Source organism: Sorghum bicolor, chromosome 10 (assembly GCF_000003195.3).
Source record: "Sorghum bicolor cultivar BTx623 chromosome 10, Sorghum_bicolor_NCBIv3, whole genome shotgun sequence".
Lineage (NCBI taxonomy): Eukaryota > Viridiplantae > Streptophyta > Magnoliopsida > Poales > Poaceae > Sorghum > Sorghum bicolor.
In genome coordinates, this window is record NC_012879.2 from 2670644 (window position 1) to 2693827 (window position 23184).

The 23184-nt window shown below is 39.8% G+C and overlaps 2 protein-coding genes and 1 long non-coding RNA gene across 4 annotated transcripts; 2 read left to right on the forward strand and 1 right to left on the reverse strand.

Moving 5' to 3' along the window:
* LOC8070725 lies at positions 9188-11804 on the forward strand. Its single transcript, XM_021449268.1, has 6 exons — positions 9188-9292; positions 9409-9504; positions 9674-9946; positions 10176-10364; positions 11099-11251; positions 11409-11804. Exons 1-6 carry the CDS (start codon positions 9188-9190, stop codon positions 11802-11804), a joined length of 1212 nt encoding a protein of 403 aa, XP_021304943.1.
* LOC8070726 (DNA-repair protein XRCC1) lies at positions 13399-17450 on the forward strand. Of its 2 annotated transcripts, none has more exons than XM_021448522.1 (8): positions 13399-13610; positions 13766-13986; positions 14068-14256; positions 14377-14488; positions 15225-15304; positions 16025-16135; positions 16291-16377; positions 16766-17450. In XM_021448522.1, exons 2-8 carry the CDS (start codon positions 13855-13857, stop codon positions 17093-17095), a joined length of 1041 nt encoding a protein of 346 aa, XP_021304197.1. In that variant the 5' UTR covers positions 13399-13610; positions 13766-13854; the 3' UTR covers positions 17096-17450. The 2 variants fall into 2 exon arrangements, with proteins under 2 accessions (XP_021304197.1, XP_002436462.1); XM_002436417.2 differs by having other exon boundaries at positions 13400-13610; positions 13838-13986.
* Positions 19844-22868, reverse strand: LOC110430774. Its single transcript, XR_002448135.1, has 2 exons — positions 21970-22868; positions 19844-20560 (listed from the first exon to the last, which is right to left on the reverse strand). It is a non-coding gene; the product is annotated as an uncharacterized LOC110430774 (long non-coding RNA).

Consider the following 23184-nt stretch of genomic DNA (forward strand, 5'->3'; position numbering starts at 1 on the left):
TCATGAGTGCATGTGGAAGCAAGGAAAACAAGATCCACTGGTATAAACGTGTGGTACGGGCCAAATTTGTACAGTTGAATTTTAGCCAGCACCGTTGGTTGGCGCCAACGCTAGCGAGAGAGTGAGCATGGTGGACGGTGGCAGACTGGCAGCAGGGAATGAATTAAGCGGGCTAGGAGGGCTTGTGTTGACGCGTGGTTGAACAACATAGAGGAAATTATTACTTGCTTCCAATTCTACTGTACAAATTTGGCGCCAACCAACGGTGCTGGCCAACATAAGCAAACTAGTTAACACGTACTAGTATGATGTAATTCAATTGATGGCAGTATATATATACTTTGTTCCAATAGATCAAATTTATTTAGTGTCGCTACATATGTGAAAATCTTCTTTCTCACACCTATTTTTTTGTGCTTTCATTTCCTTTCCGTTTCTTCTTTCTAAATAGCTAGCTGCTAGCACATGGATGAAAGCAACGAAGATTTGGGTGCATTTGGTAAAATGGACACTGTAGTATTTTTTTTGTATTTGATAAATATTATCCAATTATGGATTAACTAGGCTCAAAAGATTCATATGTAATTAGTTATTTCTTTTATCTATATTTAATGCTTTATGCATGTGCCGCAAGATACGATGTGACGAGAATTCTGAAAAATTTTGCAAATTCTTTTTGGAAACTAAACAAGGCCTAGGTGCATGGGGTGCAGCTGTACCCCCAAAACATGGTCAGTTATGTAGGTCCACTATGCAGTTCAAGCTCATATCAACACCATGATCTCTGCTTTCAAAAATGAAGGCGATCAGCATAAGCAAATACATGAGGTTGTGGCACAAACGAGCACCCCATCGCAGGTAAAGAATTTGTGTTCTGCAGGTAACCATAATGGTGTAGGTGCACTCGAGAATCACAATATGGTGACATCTGAGAGCGGCCAAGTTGAACAGCAACTCCCCTCCTTGCTTGAAGGGGCAAAATGCTACACAAATGCGTCCCTTGTTTCTGATGACGAATCTCTGGAAGAAAGACATGCAGGTTTAGGAATCTTCATTCTGGATCCAAGAAAGAATCTCAAACTTTTCATCACAGTTCACGCGAAGGTTTGCTCCTCAGTTCTCATGGCTGAGGCTCTAGCCATGTCCCTTGCCTCCGAAATCAGCGCTCGGCTAGATTTACACAAGATCAATTATTTCACAGATAATCTGATTCTTGCCTCCTACCTTAATGGGGGGAATCTGGAATCTCCACCGGATTGGAGATCAAACCCTACACTCAAAATTTCATCAACAATGGCAAGAATAGGGATACCAGAGTGCTGAAAATTGACAGAAGATTCAACATCACTGCTCACTCCTTAGCAACTCAGGCTTTCAAAACTCCTAAACTCCTCTCAGGAACAGTGGATTTCATTTGTAACAATCCTACTGATAAACCTGAATGCCTCTTATCTGAGGCTTTGAAAGATGTAATTCTAAGACATTGTAATCTCCTAGCAGTTGTTTGCTGCCTTTAATGTTGTCCATGTTCTTTCGTAAAAAAAAAAACTTCAAGTGGGATGATGAATTCAGAAACAGTGTACATTATTTGATATTATTTATTAAAATACAAAAAATAGATTTATTTAATTAGATACATATCTCTTCCAACTAATATGCGTAGTATAATGTGGTTAGCACTCTCACATATATGAATCCAATCGAACATATCTTTTTTCAAACTTATTAACTATCCAAACTATTTCTCGATCGGCTAGTAGTTTTTGTCAGGCAAACTCTAGGGCTCTGACCAAACATGCTCAAACCCAGTGTTTGACGACTGTTTCCACGTGGAACCCAGGCCAAAATTAAACCTGAGTCCCACTCCCACCTGAGTAGCCAGCTCTTGGAGTTGTGGAAGCTACACAGAGTTGTGGTGCTTCGGTCTTCACGTGATTCTGAAAGCTCGAGGATGTGAAAGGTTTATGTATGACTGACTGAACCATCAAAGCAATGAGCAGGCTAACTTTGGTAAATATACTTTGTACATATAAACAGATGTAACAAATATCTTGGTCCTCGTGGAATTCTTCTTTCCAACCCAATCAAATATACTTCCTTCATCCAAAAGATACATTTTTAAATGATTTGAAGTTTAGTCAAATTTGTATACATTATATATTAATTAAGAATCATTAAATTCGCCATGAAGTACATATATACCTGTTTAGTTCCCCAGCCATGCTAGATGATTTGGCACCAAAAGTTTTGACATTGTGAATTTTGGATGAGGTGTTTATATATATATACCAAAAGTTTTGGCATTTTATAACAAAAAAGGTTGAGCTAGAGGGAGTCCGGCTCGCGGCTAGAGGCCATGTTTTTGCATTCTTTGACAATACTGTTATATTCATTTTTTACAAAAAAGTGAAGCTAAAATACTAAAACTTTTGGCAAAATAAAAGAAATTAGCAGGCCCTATGTAGTGCTATAAAGTCATAGAAAGAGCCAAAGAGGATCATGAGGCAAGTGATTGAGAGGGGACCTCTCTAGATTGACCCATTTGGGACATGGGTATTGGGCTCACGTGGAGTTGGGTAGGTCCACCGTAAATTCTACGTTTAATTAGACATATTAAGCTTGTTTAAAACGTGGGAATTACATTGTTTTACGATTCAGGGTAATAGCAAATTATAGTTAGGCCTTGTTTAGTTCCAAAATTTTTTGCAAAATTGACACTGTAGCACTTTCGTTTGTATTTTACAAAAATTGTCCAATCATGGACTAACTAGGCTCAAAAGATTCGTCTCGTCAATTTCGACCAAACTGTGCAATTAGTTTTTATTTTCATCTATATTTAATACTCCATGCATGCGTTTAAAGATTCGATGTGACGGGAAATCTGAAAAATTTTGTAAAATTTTTTAGAACTAAATAAGGCCTTAGCTATTCGAAAATGTGAAATTAAAATTGTTCGTATACTACAGCAATGTACTCCTTTCTGAGGATCATGAGGCTCCTTCGCTGCGCTGCCTTCTTTCTGACGGCGTTGCCTTTTGTTCCGTGTCATCATTCGCCTGTTCGCTTTGCTCGCAGTAGGGCAGATGGCTGGCAGCATATCACACGTCTGTTGGCTTTGACTTTGGACAGCGTATCACACGCAGCTGCAGCAGTAGGGTAGCTAGGCAGGTGAAAAGCTTGTAATTTTGGCCTTATTGATTAAAAAACTTTTTGAATTTATATGCTAGTTATTTTTTATCTACGTATATTTAAGAATCTTAATTTTTTTTTAAATTTTTTTTTTGTAATTCCCGATGCAACGCCTCCACAGGCCATGAGCCCATGACGTCTTTGCATCGATGACACTGCTGACTTGCAGGCCTACTACACAGTTCTTTGGTGCAGCAGCTGCTAGTACTGTAGAGTAGTACTGTACTACTACAGGTTTCCGTGGTCGGCGCATGCGTGAGGCGCCGTTTCCATTGGTGGCCCTGGCCCTGGCCCCTGGGCGGGCCTCGGCTCCGCCGGCTGGCGATGCAGCAGGAGATTCATGGAAGCAGAAGATCCTCTCCAAAGGCAGCAGGAATCCTGGAAGCAGAAGATCCTTGGCAGGCTTCCAAAATTAAATCGGGGGACATTTCCTTGGCAGGCTTCCAAAATTTTGCGGCTTTATAGAGAGTTTATCATCTATTATAAGAGATGAATATTTTAAGTCTATCTATAATTAAATAATATTTATCAAATATAAATAAAAGTGCTACCGTATTTATTTTATAAAAATTTTTAGAACTAAATAAGACCTAACTTTTTAAGATTGATGACATCATGACACACATGTAGCATTAAATATATATATATATATATATATTATAGTTTATTGTAATTTTTCAAGCTGATTCTTTGAGCCAAATTAATTTATGGTTAGATAAAAATATTTTAATGTCAAAATCTAAAATATTTTGAATGAGACCTAAAACCGACCCATAACAGTGGCCTATGGCCTATGGGAGATAGTAGTAGAGTACTGTAGATGATGAACACGTAGGAGACTTGGGCCTGGCCTTGTTTAGTTCCCAAATTATTTTGAAAAAAATTTCACATTCTTCGTCAAATCAAATCTTACTGCATATACATGGAACACTAAATATAGATAAAAAAATAACTAATTATATAGTTTATTTGTAATTTACGAGACAAATATTTTAAACCTAGTTAATCCATAATTAGACAATATTTATCAAATACAAACAAAACGTTACTCAATTAAATGAGGTTTTGATGGAGTATACAGTGGCCTATGTCTTTCTGCAAGCGGCCCTACTGCACTTGTCGGGTCCTTGGAAGTTTCCCATCACTGGCGTTTCCATGCTGTAGACTGTAGTGGACTAGTGGTGATCTCGTGAGTAGCAATCGAGTACACATGCCTACTATAGGTACGTAATCGAGTACATACGTCTCCGATTACACATGCCTACTGTAGTAGTACGTAGCATAGGCCTGGCCTTGTTTAGTTTCGAAAATTTTTGGAAAATAGACACTGTAGCACTTTCGTTTGTATTTGATAAATATTGTCCAATCATGGATTAACTAGACTCAAAAGATTCGTCTCGTCCATTTCGACCAAACTGTACAATTAGTTTTTATTTTCGTCTATATTTAATACTCCATGCATGCGTCTAAAAATTCGATGTGATGGTGAATGTGAAAAATTTTGCAAAATTTTCTGGAAAGTAAACAAGGCCCTGGAAGAGAACAATGGCAGCAATCGAGTACACATGCCTACTGTAGTAGTACGTAGTACGTAGCAGTGGCAGCCGCTGCGGCGCACCTTCTGCTGGACTGACCGGACCGACCAATTTGACGTCTGCTGGACTCTACTACTAGTTAATGCTGTTGATCATGATGCTTCATTGTGTGATGGCGCCATGGCGGCAACAATGGTTTCAATCAGGCCATTGCATGCATTCATCGTGTTGTTATCAGCTACTCGTACGTAAAACTCTAGCATTCACCATCGAAGGAAAAAAAAATATATTGGCATGTCTCTTGAAGAGATTATTACTGAAGAAGTAAAGATGGAGCCCGCCGTCCAGCCGGCCGGCCCATGGAAATATGCATGTCGTCTTTTGCGTTGATGACACAACATAGGCTCTTGAAATGGTTGTGCGGAGTATCATATAGTCCTTGCTTAGTTCACCAAAAAAAACAAAAACTTTTAAGATTTTTCGTCACATCGAATCTTACGGTACATGCGTGAGGCATTACATATAGACAAAAACAAAAACTAATTTCATAATTTACCTGTAAATCGTGAGATGAATCTTATTTAGTCCATGATTGGATAATGATTATCAAATAAAAATGAAAGTGCTACAGTGTCTAAAATCTAAAAAAAATCGGCTGAACGAGGTTATAATTAGTGTTTTTTTTCTAAGACCCAGTTAGAGACACAGACGCTCACAAACACGAGCGCATAACAGTAATATAACTAGAGAGAAACTATTTATACACTAAAAATCAATGATCAATTGATCTACCAATAACCAATGTAGAACTGCATAATCACCTCTGACCTTCGTCCCAAAATATCGGTCATTTCCTGCAGGTTTGACAAAGCTACCAACGCCAAAAGATAAAAAACGTTACTGCCTCTCGATTTGCTAGGGCCCGGGAATATATAGACTTTGTTTATTTGCGAAAATTTTTGGATTCGCCTACTTATGTGAAGGTGTGTTGCTATTATTTTTATTTTAGAAATTATTTATTAACTAACCCTCTCCTTAAATATAATAATGTCCTAACTGTTGTTCCGTTGCAACACTTTGATTAGGGTCATTACTCGACGGGATCGTTTTATCCCAACTGTGTAAGAGTTGTTAGGCTTTAACTAGCATATTAGGGAGAGATTTAGCCCAACTGTGTAGAAGAATACTAGCTTTCGGCTTTAGCTACATCTCCTAAAGATCTCCGAGACATGTTTAAAGACTTCGTCAGATTGTAAATTAGATGGTTAATGTGAGAAATAACTTTATTATACCTTTATTATATATAAATGTTTTCTAGATTATATACATGATCATATACAATTGTGTAAGTAAAAGTAGTTGAACTATGGAAAAAAAAACATCGTTTGGTTGTTTTTATGTGAATCCCTATAAAGCCCTAACGTTAGTTTCCTTGCTCAGCTAGGAGGAATGCATCTGGAACCATCAATAAGAGATGTGTGTACACAACTTTGTATTATCAACCATTTCATTCATCAAGTGCACGTTATTCAAGGAACCAGTCAGCACTAGCACTAGCAGATAACGAATCAGGCCTCGTGTACAATGATTGTGGGGCGAATTGGCCGAGCAAGATCCACCACGGAGGAAGCCCGGCCCGCTGCTGCATCTGCATGCCGCACCGCCGCGGCTGGCCCGCCCATGGGCAGCCGTACTCGCATGTTGGGCTTCGGCCGTTGAGGCGCACAATGGCCTTGTTTAGTTCCAAAAAATTTTGCAAAACAGGCACTGTAGCATTTTCGTTTGTATTTGACAAACATTGTTCAATCATGCACTAACTAGGCTCAAAAGATTCGTCTCGTCAATTTTGACCAAGGCCTTGTTTACTTCCAAAATTTTTTACAAAATATGAATAGTGACACTTTTGTTTGTATTTGACAAATATTGTCCAATCATAGACTAACTAGGGTCAAAAGATTCGTCTCGTCAATTTCGACCAAACTGTGCAATTAGTTTTTATTTTTGTCTACATTTAATACTCCATGCATGCGTCTAAAGGTTCGATGTGACGGAGAATCTGAAAAATTTTGCAAAATTTTCTAGGAACTAAACAAGGCACAAACTGTGCAATTAGTTTTTATTTTCGTCTATATTTAATACTCTATATATGCGTCTAAAGATTCGATGTGACGGGGAATGTGAAAAATTTTACGAAATTTTCTGGGAAGTAAACAATTTTGCAAAAATTTTTGCAAAAATTTTGCGTCACGAAGCAGCGTAAGATAACTTCAAGAAGTGCAGCGTCCAGTTTTTTTTACTTCCGATTACTTTTATTTTTTTTCTTAACTCTCGGTAGGCTAGTATAGTTAGTTTCTTTTTTTCTTTTTATATTTCTTTTCTTAACTGCAGTCTTAGTTTATTTATTCTTTCTTTCTTTCTTTCTTTTCTCTTTTCTTTTCTTTTCTTTTTCTTTTTTTATTCTTATTTCTCTATTATATTCACATACTTATAGCTGTGTAATGTTACATTTTCATTGTCGCTTTTTTTGGTTTATTTTAGTTTTCTTTTTTGTTTGTTGTGGTATTTTTTTTATTTTCAACTTTTAGTATTTTATATTTTATTTATTTATTTTGTCATTTTTTTCTTTTTTAGTCTTTTCTTTCCTTTTTCTTTCTTCTTATTTTTTCTTTTGTTTCTTTTTGCAATTATGTTTTCTTTTATTCATATTTTTTATTTGTAGTCTTTCTTTATATTTTAAAATTTTTATCAATTCTTTTCTTTTTATTTTATTGTGTAATTATTTAGTTTTTTATTCTTATTTCTCTATTATATTCACATACTTATAGCTGTGTAATGTTACATTTTCATTGTCGCTTTTTTTGGTTTATTTTAGTTTTCTTTTTTGTTTGTTGTGGTATTTTTTTTATTTTCAACTTTTAGTATTTTATATTTTATTTATTTATTTTGTCATTTTTTTCTTTTTTAGTCTTTTCTTTCCTTTTTCTTTCTTCTTATTTTTTCTTTTGTTTCTTTTTGCAATTATGTTTTCTTTTATTCATATTTTTTATTTGTAGTCTTTCTTTATATTTTAAAATTTTTATCAATTCTTTTCTTTTTATTTTATTGTGTAATTATTTAGTTTTTTATTCTTATTTCTCTATTATATTCACATACTTATAGCTGTGTAATGTTACATTTTCATTGTCGTTCTGTTTTGTTTTATTTTAGTTTTCTTTTTTGTTTGTTGTGGTATTTTTTTCTTTTCAAATTTTAGTATTTTGTATTTTATTTATTTATTTTATCATTTTTTCTTTTTTAGTCTTTTCTTTCCTTTTTCTTTCTTCTTATTTTTTCTTTTGTTTCTTTTTGCAATTATGTTTTCTTTGATTCATATTTTTTATTTGTAGTCTTTCTTTATTTTTTAAATTTTTATCAATTCTTTTCTTTTTATTTTTTTGTAATTATTTAGTGATGCTCATTTAATATACATATGATCTTCTATGATGTATTAGTGATGTTCGTATAGTATATAAATGATATTCTATAGTGTATTTGGTGACGTTATAGGGTGTATTTCATGGTATTTTCACTTAATATACGTGATGTTCTATGATTTATTGTTCTATAATGTATTTAGTGATGTTCTATGATATATTTAGCGATGTTCACTTAATACAAATGCGGTGTTCTATGATGTATTTAGTGATGTTCACATAATATATATGCAATGTTTTATAATATATTTAGTGATGTTCTATGGTGTATTGAGTGATGTTCACTTAGTAAACATGTGGTATTCTATGATGTATTTAGAGATGTGTATTTTCGTCAAAGTTTTAAGCCTTTCCTACTTTTCACTTAGTAAACATGTTCTATGGTGTATTTAGAGCTTTGGCCGGTGCGCACTGTAGCTAATTGGATGGAAAAATAATTCGGCGGGAACAGTGCCGGACGGATGTTCCCGTCCGGATTGGGCGGACTCTAGCACTGCCTCTTCTCGGCTTCTTCGTCCAGGAATTGCCGCCGCCGCCGCCGCCGGTAGGATAGGTCGGAGGAGGAAGTTTGCCGGCCTGTTGGGGGTCTACGGTAGGTGTGCCCCACCCGAGCTCCCCAACGAATTTAGCGCGTGTGCGACGACGGTGATGATGCTGTCGTCTCCACCTCGCGAATGTGCGTTGTACGTACGTGGCCTAGCTAAACGGCGATATATCACTGTCGCAGGTTATATTCTCAAGCATGAAACATGATATGAACCTAGACACGTATCTAGCTAGGTATATTCTCAAAGTGTAAAGTAGGAAAGGCTTAAAACTTTGACGAAAAAAGTGGATAGGATTAATGTAAGCGCCATGAGTTGGCATATTATGATAACTTTCTTTCCTTTTTTTCTCTATGTACACCTATATATATACACACACACACACATAGGAGTATGTGTACATTGTACAGGATACAATAATCCTGCGGTGGATTAGACTAGCGTTATGGATTTCGCGTTGGCGTGCGTGGTCAAGGCTATCGTCGTCCTCATGGTAGCAATGGTGATTATTGGAGCGGCTCGCGCGGCCATGGTTCACAGGACCATCCAGGTACGTATATATACAGTATACACTTTTGTATGTACGTACGTGCTGTGTACCATCTAGTGACACGTCACATATGTTTGTTTTGTTGCTGATCGTCGTGCAAATATATAATGGCACAGAGTGACGACGGCGACGTGATTGATTGCGTGGACATGTACCACCAGCCGGCGCTTATCAAGCGCGCTCCACCTGAGAAGAACACAGAAATACTTCAGGTGCATGCTCTCCTTGTTTTTACAGATACATGTTTATTTCGACAATTAATTCGACGTCATTATATTCCTTTTTACTTCCTCGGATCGATCCTTCAACTAATCTGTTGTTGATTTGTGCTCTGCTGACCTGTGTCTCCAATCGGTGACGTACGTTGCATCTTGCTGCCAGGCGAAGCCGAGAACGAGCATGAAAGCAATGGCCGCCGCGGCGTCTGCGTCGAAACCGCCGGGCCGTCACCACCACCAGACGTGGCGAAAACACGGGAGGTGCCCGGCCGGCAGCGTCCGAATCCTGAGGAACTCGAGTCGTGCCGCCGTCGTCCCGGAGGTCGCCGAGATGGCACGCCGGGCCTCGCCGTTCGGACGCCCTGCTGCCATCGGCGGCGGCAACGCCAGCTTCCATCTCCTAACCTCCATGGACACGTCCAACGGCAAAGTGGAGGTAAATTAAAGATCGATTTGGTTGATGCACGTTTGCCGTATCTGCTAATCATTCAATAACATTTTTCTTTCATAAATAAATCTGTAAATAATACTTTCGGCAATAGCTTTTCGATAACTGTACAAGCTTTTTGATGTGACTCGGCTAGCTGGAGTCTGGTATGTGAATTTTGGTGTCGGGATTAATTTGTATGTGAATTTGCTATATTATGTATGAAATGTGTAAGTAGGTCGCCGCTGCATACGCCACCAACGGACCGTACCTGGGCGCTCGAGCAGACGTGCCATACTGGAAGGTTGACGTCCACCCCGACGAATTCTCGATGAACTACCTTTTGATTGGCAATACGCTGGAGGATAATTATCACGGCGGTCGGCCACCTTCTACTCTTACCAACCAGATTGCAGTTGGTCTCGTGGTGAGCGTGATTATCTCTTACTAATTTTATACTATTGTTTAATTATAAATGTATATACAAAGTTTGATTATACTCATTCATTTTGTGGCAGCGCGAAACCGGAATGTTTCATTTATAAATTTTAAAGAAATGTATAAGAAAATATGCAAGGGGTAATATATTATTCTCTCTTGATTACATTTTTTTAATCTAAATTGCACGATTGACATTCCTTTAATTCAAACCACTTCTCAAAATACCTCCTTGTTATTCATTGAGAAATAATTTTTGTTTGAGGCACATTGAGAAATAATTTAGAAAAATAATTACAGTGGTCCTATGAAATGCGCTGCCTTTATCCAATGTAGTGTGGACGTTTTTTATTCTTACTACTAATCGGTTGAACGCATATTTGGGTGGGGTTTTTACACGGTAATTCTTGAGGGTGCTCCCTTTTGTATTATATATGGGCATATATAGAAATGTAAACTTTTCTTTTGGATATGGTTAAAAAGGAAGGTTGCCTAAATTATTCGTAATTTCCAGCTCCCAAATTAATCTTTGCATTGTGCACGTGCACCTGTCAATGTCACAGGCTTGGCCTTCCCTATTTGGAGATTCCTTATCAAGATTGTTTGTGTATTACACTGTAAGTATCCAATTTATTAGACTCTGCGTGATCATCATATCATCATTTGAAATGCGAGACTATATGACCCGTGCATATCATCTATCCATTTGTGTGACGTTTGCAGACTGATGGCGGAGCAAAGGTTAATTGCTTCAATCTGGATTGTGGGGGGTTCCGTGTCAAGGAAAACAGCCCGTTCGCGCTTGCAGCTGCATGGTCCAATTTTGATTCGCAGGTTGGCGGTGAAAGGCACGCTGTAACAGTTAGTATACACAGGGTAAGTTTGCATTGCGATAGTACTCCGTATATATATATATATATATATATATATATATATATATATATATATATATATCTCCAACGTAACTCCAAGCAAACGTTACATAACAGCATTGAATTGGATGATATATACGTTCTCGATCGCTTGCATGCAGGAGCCCGAAGGAGAGAAGTGGTGGGTGTCGGTGATGGACCAGGCCATCGGCTACTACCCGGAGTCGGAGTTCAACACAGTGTTCACGGAGGCCGTGTACGTGGAGATGGGCGGGCGGGTGCTGGACACGAGGCCCGGCGGCAAGCACACCAGCACCCCCATGGGGAGCGGCATGCTAGCGGGCTGCGGCGGGGCACGCTTCGCGGCCACCATCATGGAGTACCTCGGCATCGCCTCCGACGGCACCCTCTTCAACGACCCTGCCACCAGCACCGTCACCACCACACCCAGCTGCTACGGCGCTACTCCCTTGGTGACTAGCAAGACGAGGCCCGGGCACTACGTCGCCTATGGTGGGCCTGGTGGAATCTACTGCGACCAGGCTGATGATATATGATGCTGCTAGCTAGCTAGCTGCATGCTGTCCATCTGTTTAGTCGTCTCATTGATTCATTTTGTTAATTTCCGACATAAAATTAATTAATCCAGGACACTCATGTACTGAGTCAGTATTATATTCCGTACTTGCTTTGCTCTCTGAACGTGTGTACAAAACATCAACATGAACCAAATTTCAGCGGAACGAAAAGGACGTACGGTAGCGAGCGGCCTAGCTAGCGGCCGCCGGGGTTGATGAAAGAGTAAATTAATTCCTTGGTTACCATCTGATGATTCCCTCGGTGTCGTCAACTTTTCTTAACTGCCACTACTCGCCGGGGAGCAAATCTAGGCCAATTTTTTTTCACCATGCCCATTAGAGAAAAATCGAAGGACAGCCATACTTCAGATTAGTGGTTGTGAAAATTACAGATTAGTGGATTGCATAGCATAATGATGTGGATAAACAAAATACTTATGTATCTTATTGACGTGGACATTATTATAATTATATGAGCTAGTAGATTTTAATTATGTGTGTGATAATGCATTGTCTAGTTGGACAACTTGCATATTGATACAAATAGATAGTAAGATTTTGCTTTATAAGAGTAAGATAAAATAAGATCGTCCTAGAGACCTTTTTTTTCTATTGGAATTGAAGTAAAGTACTAGACTATATTGATGTGCCATTCCTGGCTTTATCAGTGGAATAGTAACATTTATAAATATAACTACATTTAAATAATTTTATATTATCATTCTACAAAACATAAAGTTCGGTTTAAGATAACTGATTCAACAAGTTTGTAAAATTATACATTACATCGAGTGCTATTTGAGTTCCAATGGATAGTAATATGTCTGAATAGCCAGAATGATAGGTATGGACCAAAATGGTGGATATTGGCTAATATTGAGGTCAGGGCATAATAGAGCTACTTCTATACTAGCTAAGAAGTTAGTCACTTGGAAACAAAAAAAGGAAAAAGAAAAAAGAAAAAAAAAGAAGCTACACTCCATCCTAAATTGTAAGTCATTCTAAGAATCTTGGAGAGTCAAAAGCATTTTCACGTTTGACCAAAATTATAGAGAAAAATACTAAGATTTGTAACATAAAGTGAGTATACTATGAAAATATAATTAAAAAAGAATCTAATGATACTTAGTTAGTACCATAATAATTATTATTTTATAATATAAATTTGGTCAAACTTAGAAAAGTTTGACTCTCCAAGATTCTTGGAATGACTTACAATTTGGGATGGAGTGAGTATTTTCTAATGAAGCTAAAGACTTTTTTTTTATCGTGTGGAATAATTCTTAGGTTTAATCAGTGCATTCTTATAGAAAAGAAAAATTCCAAGTCCACAAGAAAACAGTTCCGGTTCGAAAGAAAAAATATTTCTAACTTCATAAGAAAAAAGTTCCACCTGAATAAAATAAAAAATATTCTATTTGCTCATTGTAATGTTTGAATAAATATTATGTTTCAATTAGTTTAAAACTAAAATTCGCAAAAAAAATGTTCCACTAAATATCGGCAGCATGAATGAAAAGAATAAAAACGTAAGATTATAAACTTATATATAAAAAAAAGAGAACGAAAAAAATATTAAGAAAAAAAAAAGGACTGGGTTCATGTCCTAGGCTCCCAGCAGCAGAACCGTGCGGGTGCGCTTCCACTGGGCCGAACAGCCCGTCGACTGGGCAATCGCCGCCGCCGTTCTCTCCGCGTTGTGTCCCTCTCGGCGACAACCGCCGCCGCCGCCGCCAGGTGCCCAGTTCTTCGTCGCGCCCTTCGGCGGCAACGAGCACCCACCAGGTATGCCGGTCCCTTCGTTTCCCTTCCTGCTCCGTTGTGCGAAACATGGCTGTCTGTATTTGGATCCGATCTAATTGCAAGTGTTAAGTGTTTAGATGTATTACTAAATTCGTTTTTTTTGGCAAAATTATCGGGTTTATATGGGTGTTGTTCAGCGCACACAAGATCGGTCTATCTCAGTTGACACCGTATATAGAACTTTAAATTAAGACAGCAGAGTGGTGCAGTTCGATTTCCCAATAAAATGTCCGGTTCCAAGAGAAGCCTCCCGTCTTGGATGGGTTCTTCTAAAGATGGAGAGGACGATTCATGCAAGAAGAAACATGCAGGCACCTCCCAGAAGGCTCAGAAAGGGCCTGATTTCTCCAAACTTTTGGTACCTATCTATTGGCCACAGCTACAATCAGATATATGTATGTATACTGTCCTGTATTGGTGATTTCATACATCTGTGTAGGATGGGGTGGTGTTTGTGCTGTCAGGGTTCGTGAACCCGGAGAGGAGCACGCTTCGTTCACAAGCATTGGACATGGGGGCTGAGTATCGAGCCGATTGGACATCGGACTGCACCCTTCTTGTTTGTGCATTTGTCAACACCCCCAAGTTTCGACAAGTTCAGGCGGATAATGGAACCATTATCTCAAAGGTGGGTTCTCAGCTATTGTCGTTGTAGTGAGCTTCTTGGCAAGCCCCTTCAAGGAAAAAAATTCCTCTTCCACCAAGTTTCAGAGCTAAAAAAACTGTTTATGGTTTTGCCTTCTCTCAGGACTGGATCTTTGAGTCCTACAAGCAAAAAAAGCTTGTGGACATTGAACCTTTCCTTATGCATGCTGGAAAGCCATGGCGGAAAAATAAGGAGCCTGTCGAAACTGATCAAGGTGATAGATACTTTCACCAGAAATATCTTTTATGGGCACACAATCTTGTTTTTGGGTGCTGTTATGCATGTCCATAAGTTATATCTGATATACACTCAGTATGCACACACTTTTGTCGTTACAATTCATGATCTTGTCAGCTTACCAATAACATAGCACTTATTATGTGGTCAAAAAGCTCTTCATTATTCCCTTTATGTATTTTCATCATATAGTTCTTTCTGTGCTTATTTTCTCTTTCTGTGAACCTTGTACTAGAGGTATAACTGTATCATGTTGTTGCACTAATAATATGATGCCCAACAAATTAAGCTTAATAGCTTACTCTCTCAATAAGTATTCCAAATGTTAAAACAATCCTTCATTTCTTCTGTGTTTCAAAGGATGGTACATTCATAAACTCCTGTGTACGCTTAGGCACATTTAGCTTCTTTCACATTTTTCTAGAAATCGCAGTAAGTCAAGGGCGCGCAATAGTCATAGCATACACTTTTAAATGGACATAATATACTGGTTTTAGCCTTTTTTAGTTAACAATTTTCTAAAGCTTCGGTGATGATTTGTAACATTGGCAACCTCAAAGTCGAAGAATCAAACATTTGATGCTCATTAACTAATTTGTTAAAATATGAATCATCCTTTCAGCTTTGAGTGCTTACCATTTTCCCTTGTATAATTTCACATGAAATAAATCAATTAAAAAGTATCATTTATTTATTTGGCCTTGTTGGTCTAGATGAGAAGGAGACACGCAAAGTGCATCAAAAGCAAGTTCAACGGTCTCGTGTCAAGCCATCCACCTCTGATGCCACGGAGGTCTGTTTTGTTCAAAGTTAACTTATGAAACAACCAAAAACCAAAAATTTGATGATTATGATGTTAATGACAAGATGATGTATTTTCTGATTCTAGGAGCTGGCTATTTGATTATGATATGAGTATATTGGTAACATACTTCCCGGCAAACCTGAATACTTCAATTATCTGATGGCTTTAGCATTTCTAGCTATTTAATGCACATGTAAAGTGTTCTTTTTTAAGGAACATGAGTATCTATTAAACATTAATATACCTTTTTTCTTTTGTGAGAATATCCGATGTGTGTATATTCAGGTTGGAACCAACTATGCATCAGAGTTAAGAGTTTTATGCTCAGTCGGGATAATCTACAGCCTATGATCCTTTCATTATTTTTATGATTTTTGTTAAGCATTAAATCCATCCATCAAATGTTAAAGAGAACATGAAAAATTGTGTAAAAGTATTTTGTTGAGTTAATAAGTACTTGAGTCTGGTAGTGGTAGGATAGGGCATCCAGCTCGATCCTTTTTCTTTTTACAAAATTCATTGATTTTGTTCAGTGCTACCTGTTTCCAAGTGAAAATGCCCTAAAAGGCCTAAATTAGAGAACTTTTCTAGATAGAACAAGATGAAGGCAACATGAGTGCCTGGAACGCAGGAGTTTTGATGATTCTGTTGCATGCTTTTTTTTGTCCAATAAAAACTCACAATAGTATTTTTCCCTTTTCTGTACAGGCAGGAAATTTAGAATCTGCAAACAAGTGCTTTTCTCCCTCCAAAATAAAGCAATGGGCCGTCGATGATCTGGCACAGACTATGTCATGGCTGGACAGCCAAGAAGAGAAGGTGGGTGTACCTAATGGAAAAAAAAACATGTATTTATGCTCTAGGCTTTTTGTTTAGTATTGCCTCTGCTGTCCAAGGGTCTTTTAGCAGATGAATCTAACATTTGCTTTTTTTTTTTTGACTGACTTGTTTTTCTCTGGTTTCTTTCCTGACAGCCAGAGCCAAGTGAACTGAAGACAATAGCTTCTGAAGGGATAATCACTTGTCTGCAAGACGCCATAGAATCCCTCGAGCAAGGCAATGTAAGGAACGCAATATCACCGTTCGTCATTTATAAAATGTATGTATTTGCATATTGACTTTTCTTTTTGCAAAATATATTTGCATATTGACTAGTACTGGTAGTCAACATAAACTGTGCTATATATGGTGATTTGTTAGAGCACATGTTCACTGAAACACCGATCATCAATAATCTTGAAAGCAAAAATAGCTGGATAAAATTTTGTTCTGGTTTCATTGCCATTGAGATTATGCTTTTAGTTTTAAGTATATCATAAGAACTGGAATAGATAGTCAACACAATGGACCAAATAGCTTGACCATGTTCTTTTGTTATTGCTCACACTGATGATGTGTGTATTGTAACTCAATCAGTCTCGGTTGACTATGAAAAAAAAAACTTTTCAGGATATCAAGGGAGTTGCAGAGCAGTGGAGCTTCGTACCCCATGTTGTCAACGAACTGCTGAAACTAGATGGAGGCGGAAAAGGCGCAGCTCTGCCCAAAGAACAACTGTGTCAACTAGCAGCCAAGTGCAAGAAGATCTATCAGGCTGAGTTTGCTCGCGTGGACATGGATGGCAAGAACAAGGATAAGCATCAAAATGATTCACATGTGGCGGAGCATCGCAGGAAGACCAAATCAGATGATGACCACTACGATAGCGATGAGACGATAGAAATGACAGAGGAAGAAATCGATTTCGCGTGCAGACAGCTCCCTGGGCTATGCGGATGATAGTAACTTGAGATTTCAGGTGTGTGTGTGTGGCCACGTCTAGAGGAACTAGTTGACATGGCGTATGTGTGGCCCCTCTAGAGCAGAAGAGGAAGGGTACTGGATGTAGCCGCCATCTCTAGTAGATCATTATTTTACTGCTGCCAGCCAAATTAACCGTACGAGTATTCGGTTGTCGGTTGTTTGATGACGACGGGTATCTTTCACTATACGAATCCCGCGCTAAAAAACAGGTCAGCGGATAGGGCCAATCACCTGTAACCTGTGATTCTGTGAACTAATGACAGCGTGGTGTGTTGGGGACGCCCTAATGATCGAGCCTGCTCGTGACGTGGTCCGTCCAATTGTTGGTTCAGGTCTCTTGCCCAATTCTGTCTGTGCGACCTGAAAACTCAGGGGTACATCATCTCTCCTATACTCATCGCTGTAGCCCCAGGCTTCGCAGCTACCGGCCCTTCTCCACACTACCCACGCTGCAGTGGCGAAGCTACATAATAATTAGGAGGTGCATTTAAACAGTGATTATGTCTAAAATTTCACTATATATACACCTCGTACAGAAGATGTCTATGCACCCACAAGCTACGTGCACCCCTTTCCAATTTCCTCTAGCTTCGCCACTGCCACGCTGCATGTAAGGGAGGAAGTCGTTGTTTTTTTATATATATTCAGTCAAACTGTTTTTTTAGAAACGAAAACTAACAATTATTTAAGGACAAAGGGAGTAGAATTATGGGCCGCCATTGTACCAGTGTTGGGGCGAGGTTTAGCCCCCCATGGTCGCCATGCTCATGGAGCCCCCCTGCACCCCTACCACCGCCACACCCATGGAGCCCTCCCTGAGCACCTAGAACTTCATGCCATTGGAGCTTTGCTAGAAGGGGCTAGGTTGACGACGAAGATATTCGCAAACTTGGACCACCGGACGAGTGAAACCCCTATCATTTTCTTAATTGGGCTGGCCCACTATGGTTTTCTTTTTTCATATGTGTGTACCCCTTCATTTTTCTCCAACTCCCATGTCCCGTCAACATTTATTTTCGTATATGTGGTACCCCTCCATCTCCCTCCGTCTCGCACCTCATGTCGCACCTCATATCGAGTGTCCATGGCTTCACAGCTCGAATCCAAAATCCCCAACCTAACAGAAGTAGCTCAGGCTAGGCACCTAGGACTACGAAGCAACTGATTAGCCGAGCAGGCCTGCCTGCCCTTGCTACAGTTTGGACACCACTCTTCTCCTTCTCGAGCCGCCTAGTTCTGGTGTCCAATTCTTTCTTTGATTGTTTGTATTGCTCTTTGTCAGCAAATCATTCTATAACACGTGCCTAACTCATGTGGTAATTGTTTCCTTTCCTAAGTCAATTGCTGGATCAACCGAAACATGTCATTTGAGGTCAATGGCTTATCCCTGAGCTTGTTGAATTCATATTCATCTCCACGAGGAATAAGGGCCTATTTGGTTGCTCCATTTTTTCTAACATCTACCACATCGAATGTTTGAATATATGCATAGAGTATTAAATAAAGACTATTTACGAAACTAAAAACATAACTAGAGAGTAATTTGCGAGACGAATCTTTTAAACATAATTAGTCTATGATTAGACACTAATTGTTAAATAAAACGAAAGAACTTTAACACCTCCAACCAAACACCCCCAAATTAACTATGACAACATTTTTTAGCTCTTTGAAGCAACCTGTCATCAGGGTCCATGCAGCCTTTGAAGCAACTTGAATAAGAGATACTATTACTAATATGTACTCTCATAGTCCCTATTTGTAGTTTGGTGATTTTTTTTGCGAGATCCAGCAGACGCAGACACTCATATACACGAGCGCATACTCACCTCATCTAAAAAAACTATACATTTAGATGCAACATCCAACATATTCCTAGGCTAACAGATGGGCCATCTCATGGAACAAACCAAAACGTACTTGCGTCCGAAAAAAGAAGATCATTAGCAACTTGAATAATAGATTTGCTCACTGAATCCTAGAATCACAATTTATTTTTGGGACAAAGTCAGTATCTCTGAGGTTGTCTCTTGTTGTTTTTAATAGTTGTTGTACATGTGTGTATAGATTACAAGATCCAATGAAAAAAATGCACACACAAGACTAGAAACTTGAAATTCCTTGATGTTTTTGATTTTTTTATGATTACTACATAAACTGTCAGGATAAATAGAATTACCTTGACGGTTTTGGAAAAACATGCAAGAAAATTAATATTATCTTGACGGTTTCTAAAAAACACACAGGGGGATTAAATAACCATCAGGAAAATTTCTAATTAACCTATTATGATGATGAAATATTGCAACATGTACAACTGACATCTGACATCTCTGCCAAGGCCTTGTTTAGTTCACCAAGGCCTTGTTTAGTTCCCTAAAAGTTTTGCAAAATTTTTCAGATTCCCCGTCACATCGAATCTTTAGACGTATGCATGAAGTATTAAATATAGATAAAAATAAAAACTAATTGCACAGTTTAGTCGGAATTGACGAGACGAATCTTTTGAGCCTAGTTAGTCCATGATTGAACAATATTTGTCAAATACAAACGAAATTGCTACAGTACTCATTTTTGCCAAAAATTTTGGAACTAAACAAGGCCCAAGAAAACAAAAAACTTTTCAAGATTCTCCGTCACATCGAATCTTGGGGTATATGCATGAAGCATTAGATATAGACGAAAACAAAAACCAATTGCACAGTTCGCATGTAAATCACGAGATGAATCTTTTAAGACCAGTTAGTCCATGATTGGATAATATTTATCAAATAAAAAAACAAAAATGCTACAGTACCGAAATCCAAAATCTTTTTAGAACTAAACAAGACCTAAGGTGACTGGATGCCTGCAGAGTTGCACCATAGAACATGCTGAAAGTTGTGTTCGTAGAAAATAGGAGACATTCAGAGATCATGCGTTCGTAGCGCCATAAAGTAGATCTAGCAGCAGAGTGCACTTCTGATGAAATAAACCTTTGGAGCTTATTTGGTCAATGGCCAACCTGCCTGGAAACCACGCATCCACTCACCTCCAAGGACCTAGGTCAGACGAAATGCGATTCAGCCACCATCACCGCCACCGTAGAAAAGAGAGGACGCCTGCCACTACCTCTGAAAGGATCCTTCACTTCCATGAGAGCCTCCATATAATATAACAAGCTAGCTAGAACCACATTAGAAAATAGTAGTTTGTCCATGTGTCGTGCGGTGAATTCTAGACCTTTCGTCAATTGGCATGCATGATGATATAATAGCTGCTTTTGAAGAAGATGTTCGGTTGGCTCAGGAACTGGTTTGATTGGTATTGAAGGACCGAAAACGGCGACCAGAGGGAGGGTGAATGGGAGCCTCAAATTTTCTCTCGAAAATATTTGGCCGCTGTCCCAAAATCACTCCCAAGCACAAGCGAGAGTCCCGAAACTAAATTACCCAAGTCCACCTGTGACAAGAGCACTTAGATAAAATATTTCCAACAATAGAAACCCAGTGCAAAAAACGGAACTCAAAACGGAGCTCAAACGACCAAACTAGACGCAAAATAAGAAATCGAGGCTAGAAAAATTAACCGGAAAATCCTATGGAAATTTAATTAACTCAGAACAGAATGGGTTGCACGTTAGCCTAGTTCTCTCAGGTCTGCTGCTCATGTGCTGCTTAAACCAATCACAAAGAAAATGAACCAAGTTCACAACTGACTAACAGCAACAAATTTAAAGCTCCAAGCTTTAAGCAATCATTGCTTTAGTATATTACGAAAGGAACAAAAGGGCTTGTGACCAATCAAAATCAGGCAAGCACGGGCTGCAGCTCTTGCCGCTCAAAAACCATGGTGAGATGCTGAGCAGCTGCTACTGAAATCAATGCATAGGAACCTGAAAGAGGCAAGCACCTGCTGCATTACTTGAAGCTCACAAGCTACCTGCAAAACTGCTAAACCGAGAGCCAGACTGCAGATGTAACAACATTCTCAAGACTGCAACACACACGCACAGCAATAGAGAAGCTGCTCTCCAACTTGTTGAACGGATGCACAAAAAGAAACTAAGAAGGCCACGTACACCCTGAAGCAAGTAAAGCTTGTTGCAGAAACTGACGGTGCTGAAATGCTTAGAGTTGAAACGTAAATGCAGAAGCAGCTTAGCAGGAAATCAGCTAGGACGAAACAAAAATTTACGAACAAGAACTGGACAGGGACAACGCAAGTTGAGGGGATGCTCACAGCTGCGTAAGAAAGAGGACTAATTTGGGCCTGCTCGTGCACAGCGCCAATTCGAGCACACAACCTAAAGCAGTGAAGAACAGAGAGAAACAAGGGCACAGAAAACTGCGACGGGTAAAACAGAGAGAAACACCGGAGACCTGGTGTTTGCTCTGCGGATGCTCACGGCTGCTGCGACGTTCGGCTAGGAGTGCTCGACCTCGTGCCAACAAACACCAGTGGTGCTAGATGCCATCATCGGTCCGTCCGCCTGGAGCCTGAGCAAGACGAACAAGAAGAACAGAGACCGATGCCAGACAGAAAAACATACGGATCTCCTCCAAAACAAAACGAATCGCTGCCAAACTTGGCACAGATGAAATTTGCCCTACCACGAAGCTATTCCCCAAAAATCATTACTTGGGATTGACTCAAACTCGGAAAAATTCAGATTATAGCAAAGAACGAAAAAGGGAAAAAACGATGAACTTGGACAGCGAAAATCAATGACACAAAATAGGAATCCCAAAGGACAAAAGGAGGATTTGGGCCTCCATTCCCACTCCAAAACACAACAAAAATGCTACGAATTCTTCTCAGTCTAGAACTTGGAAAAAAGAGCTAAACCTAGAGAGAAAGGAAAAAACTACCTGTTGGCAGAGAGGTGGCGTGAGAGAAGTGGAGAGGGGGTTAGGAGAGACGGGGAACTCCCCCGGTTTATTTATCAGGCATATTACATATTCCCCAAATGTCCCTAGATATTTTTGAGCGAACTAGCTAGCCCCAGGGGCATTCTAGTCCAACTCGACATGACCTAAATCCGACGGCCACCGCGCCTCCTCACCGGTAGCGTCGCTCCGAAGCGATCTCACCGATGCCGCCACGTGCCATCCGTCCGCATCGGGACCTCCGTCCGGGTTTTGAGGCCCAAACCCGCGAAACCCGCCGCGAGTAGCGTAGCCGTACGCGTCCCCCGCCGTGTACACTTGCGCTTATCGATGTCCCAAGTGTCAGCCACCGCAGCTGGCCACCCGGTCGTCTGGTCCGTCAGTCCAAGCCTCACGTCCGCCCTTCACCGCAACCGGTCCGTCAGCACGGCACGCCCTACTTGACCTTCACCCGACCGCTGGCACCGCATCCAGACTCCACACCTGCACATCACGAAGCCAAGAGACACCGTTTCGACACATAACCTTGTGCCAGGATATCAGTAGAACCACCGAACCAACAACCCACCAAAATATTGGTACGTTGACAATCGCTCATCACACAACAAGGGTGCTCCACAATGGTTATGTAAAAACCATGTGTTCGCAGGTATATGTGTGGACATCATCCATGTATGATGCTCTGATCTGACACGTAATGGACAGTTCCGAATCCGTGTAGAAGGAACAAAGTAACCCTGGGATTCTTTGATTTTAGAGCAACGTGATTCCTGAGGAAAACAAGGCTGGATTTGACTCTTCGCCTGGCGAGCGAGAGAGATGAGAAGCATCAAGGCTGTGGTCCGGGACAGCGAAAACCAAATCCTCCGGCCGGCGTGTGGTGATTTGCAATGAGCTAGGTGTCGTCGCAACGGCGACGTACAGCGAGAGACGGCACATACTTTATATATGACAGGCACAGCTCAGGCGACACATGCGCTTGCCACTGATCGGCACTCACGAGCTAGCGAACATCCCGATCGAACTTTGCTCCTGTCATCGTTTGTCTCGAGATTGATCACGTGGCGTTTTGTTCTTCCGATGGCGGCGCAGTGGGGCATCTCTTGAAGATCTCGTGGATTTGTTAATTGTTTGGCATGTTACGATGCCAAGACTTCAGGAGACGGGAATGGTACATGTCATGCACCGCGCGGCCCG